This window comes from Chrysochloris asiatica, unplaced genomic scaffold (genome assembly GCF_000296735.1).
Source record: "Chrysochloris asiatica unplaced genomic scaffold, ChrAsi1.0 scaffold00021, whole genome shotgun sequence".
Taxonomy (NCBI): Eukaryota; Metazoa; Chordata; class Mammalia; order Afrosoricida; family Chrysochloridae; genus Chrysochloris; species Chrysochloris asiatica.
This window is the reverse complement of record NW_006408539.1, coordinates 17067257-17069902: the sequence shown is the minus strand read 5'-3', so window position 1 is coordinate 17069902 and position 2646 is coordinate 17067257. Positions and strand designations below refer to the sequence as shown.

The 2646-nt window shown below is 36.7% G+C and overlaps 1 protein-coding gene across 1 annotated transcript in view; it reads right to left on the bottom strand.

Moving 5' to 3' along the window:
* Window positions 1-2646, bottom strand: part of SERPINB11 (serpin peptidase inhibitor, clade B (ovalbumin), member 11) — a 17378-nt gene that overhangs the window by 5998 nt on the left and 8734 nt on the right. Inside the window, exon 5 of the mRNA XM_006837540.1 lies at window positions 1045-1187. Within this exon, the coding sequence (XP_006837603.1) occupies window positions 1045-1187 (143 nt within the window). The remainder of the gene's footprint in view (window positions 1-1044; window positions 1188-2646) is intronic.

Below are 2646 nucleotides of genomic sequence, written 5' to 3'. Positions count from 1 at the left end.
ATTTGAATAAAGCAAGTTGACACTTACTGGTTTAAAATCAGGAAAGGTGTGTGTCAGGACTGAATTGTTTCATCATACTTATTCAAGCTATATGCTGAGAAAATAATCCAAGAAGTTAGATTATATGAAGAAGAATGTGGCATCAGGATTGGAGGAAGACACATTAACTACCTGTGATATACAGATGATGCAACCTTGCATGCTGAAATCAAAGAGGACTTAAAAAACTTACTAATGAATTTCAAAGACCACATCTTTTGGTATGGCATATATATATGGATATAAGTATATTGCAAATATATTTCTATACATAAATATATATAAAGGAAACAAAATTCCTCGCAATTTGATCATTAAATAACATGATAAATGGAGAAAAGATTGAAGTTGTTAAAAACTTCATTTTGCTTGGATCTACCATCAACACTCATGGAAGCTGCAGTGGAGAAATCAAATGACATATTACATTAGGTCAATCTGCTGCACAAAACCTCTTTAAAGTGTTCAAGATCAAAGGTGTTAGCTTGAGGACTAAGAAACGCCTGGTATTTTCAACAGCCTCATATGTATGTGAAAGTTGGACAATGAATAATAAACCCACAGAAGAATTTAAATATAAGAGTCCTGGTGTTGGAGGAGAATATTGTAAGTATCATGGACTGCCATAGAAACAAACAAATCTGTGTTGGAAGAAGTACAACCAGAACATTCCTTCAAAGCCAAGATAGCCAGACTTTGTCTCTCATACTTAAGACATATTATCAGAAGGGACCCGTCCCTGGAGAAGTATATCATGCTTGATAAAGTAGCTCAGTAAAAAGGAGGGAGACCCCTAGTGAGATGGACTGGCACAGTGGCCGTAGTGGGCTCAGGTATAACAACAATTGTGAAGCTGTACACAAGGTCACTGTGAGTCAGAACCTACTGAACAGCATCTAACAACAACAACAACGGAACACAGACTAGTACTGTTACTAAATCTTCTTAAGTTATCTTCAATTATTGCATTCTTCATAATGTGTCATCAGAAAAGGAAAGGCTTACCTCACTTAGCTGAAAGGGGGTTTTAATCGTTTCTCTTTCCTGAAATTTATTTTGCCATTGTCCTTTGAAATATATGGCATTCACCAAGACCATTACAGAAGACGGGTCAATTGTGCCCTTTCCAAAGAGGTCCTTGACTTTTCCTTGAATTAAAAAAAGAAGAAAATGGTAATTCATTTGAATTTCAACTAACGGATTATAGAAAATTGAATAGTCACAAGACATTTGGGGACACTGTTTTTTTAACTGGGTTTTTTTTTGTTTGTTTGAAGCTTTTTATTGTGAATTGAATGAAGATTTACAGAGCAGATGATCAGTTTTTCATTCACTAAATTGCACACTAGTTCATCTCAGTGACTGCACTCTCCTCCATGAAATAATAGTTACCCCACTTCCTCTGTCTGGTTTTATTTACATTCCACCCTCCTGCCCAAGCCTTCTCAGCTTTGTCCTTAGGTAAATGTGACCCTTTTGATCTTAAACGATTGACCATTTCATGGTGAACAGATCTTACTAGTCTCCTTTATATGCCTACCTATGGCTTAGCTGAATATTGGGCCACGAAGGTGAGTTCCTTTCCAGATCTGAAGGGTAACTGAGAACTGTAGTCTCAGTTCCTTCAGTTTCTTTCAGACCAGAAAACCTGATTTTTTAAATAATTTTGAGTTTTGTTGTTGTTGAGAATATACTCAGCAAAACATACATCAATTCAACACTTTCTACATGGACAATTCAATGACATTGATTCATTTCTTCTACTTGTGTAACCTGAACTGCAAGGTCAGGGGTTCAAACTCACCTGCCGCTTGTCAGACACCCTATATAGGGTCGTTATGGATTAGAACTGACTTGATGACACTTAACAACAGCAAGTTGTGTAACCATTCTCACCCTCCTCTTCTGAGTTGTTCCTCCCCTGTTAACCTAAACACAAATCCCTTAAGGGTCCTATCTAATCTTTCAAGTTGTTACTCTCAATTTGATTCCATATAGATCATTCTTTGAAAGTGCCCAATGCTCAAGGCAAGCGTCTTTAACTACTTAGCTAAACTATTATTTGCTTGTAAAACTCCTTCAAGGGTTATTTTTTGGTCTAAGGTTTAAAGATTATCTCTGTGCAATGGTTTCAGGGGTTCATCCAAACTTTACGTCTCTGGAAAGTTCATTGCTTTTTGTAAGGTTAATTGCAAATTTGAAATGACCAAAGAGCTCCACCTTCTGACTATAGATCCTATCCTTGTCAAATTATGTTTATTTCAAAGAAAAGGGAATCGTTAGTTATTTCTAATTAGATGATAGGAAGACAAATACTTGTTTTCTTCATAAAATACTTTATGAAGGAAGAAAAAAGAAAAAAATGGATGGGACATTATTAGAGCAAAAGAGACCTAAAAGGACTGTTCCTCAGGCCACTGAACACAGAATTTTTAAAATAAAATGGTAATCCTGGTGTGGTGCTGTGGGCTGATGCATCAGACTGCAAAGTCATTTGAACTGCAGGGTCAGTGGTTCAAGCTCACCAGCTACTCCTTGGAAACGCTATACAGGGTTGCTATGGGACAGAATCGACTTGACGGCACTTAACAACAACAATAATTACTG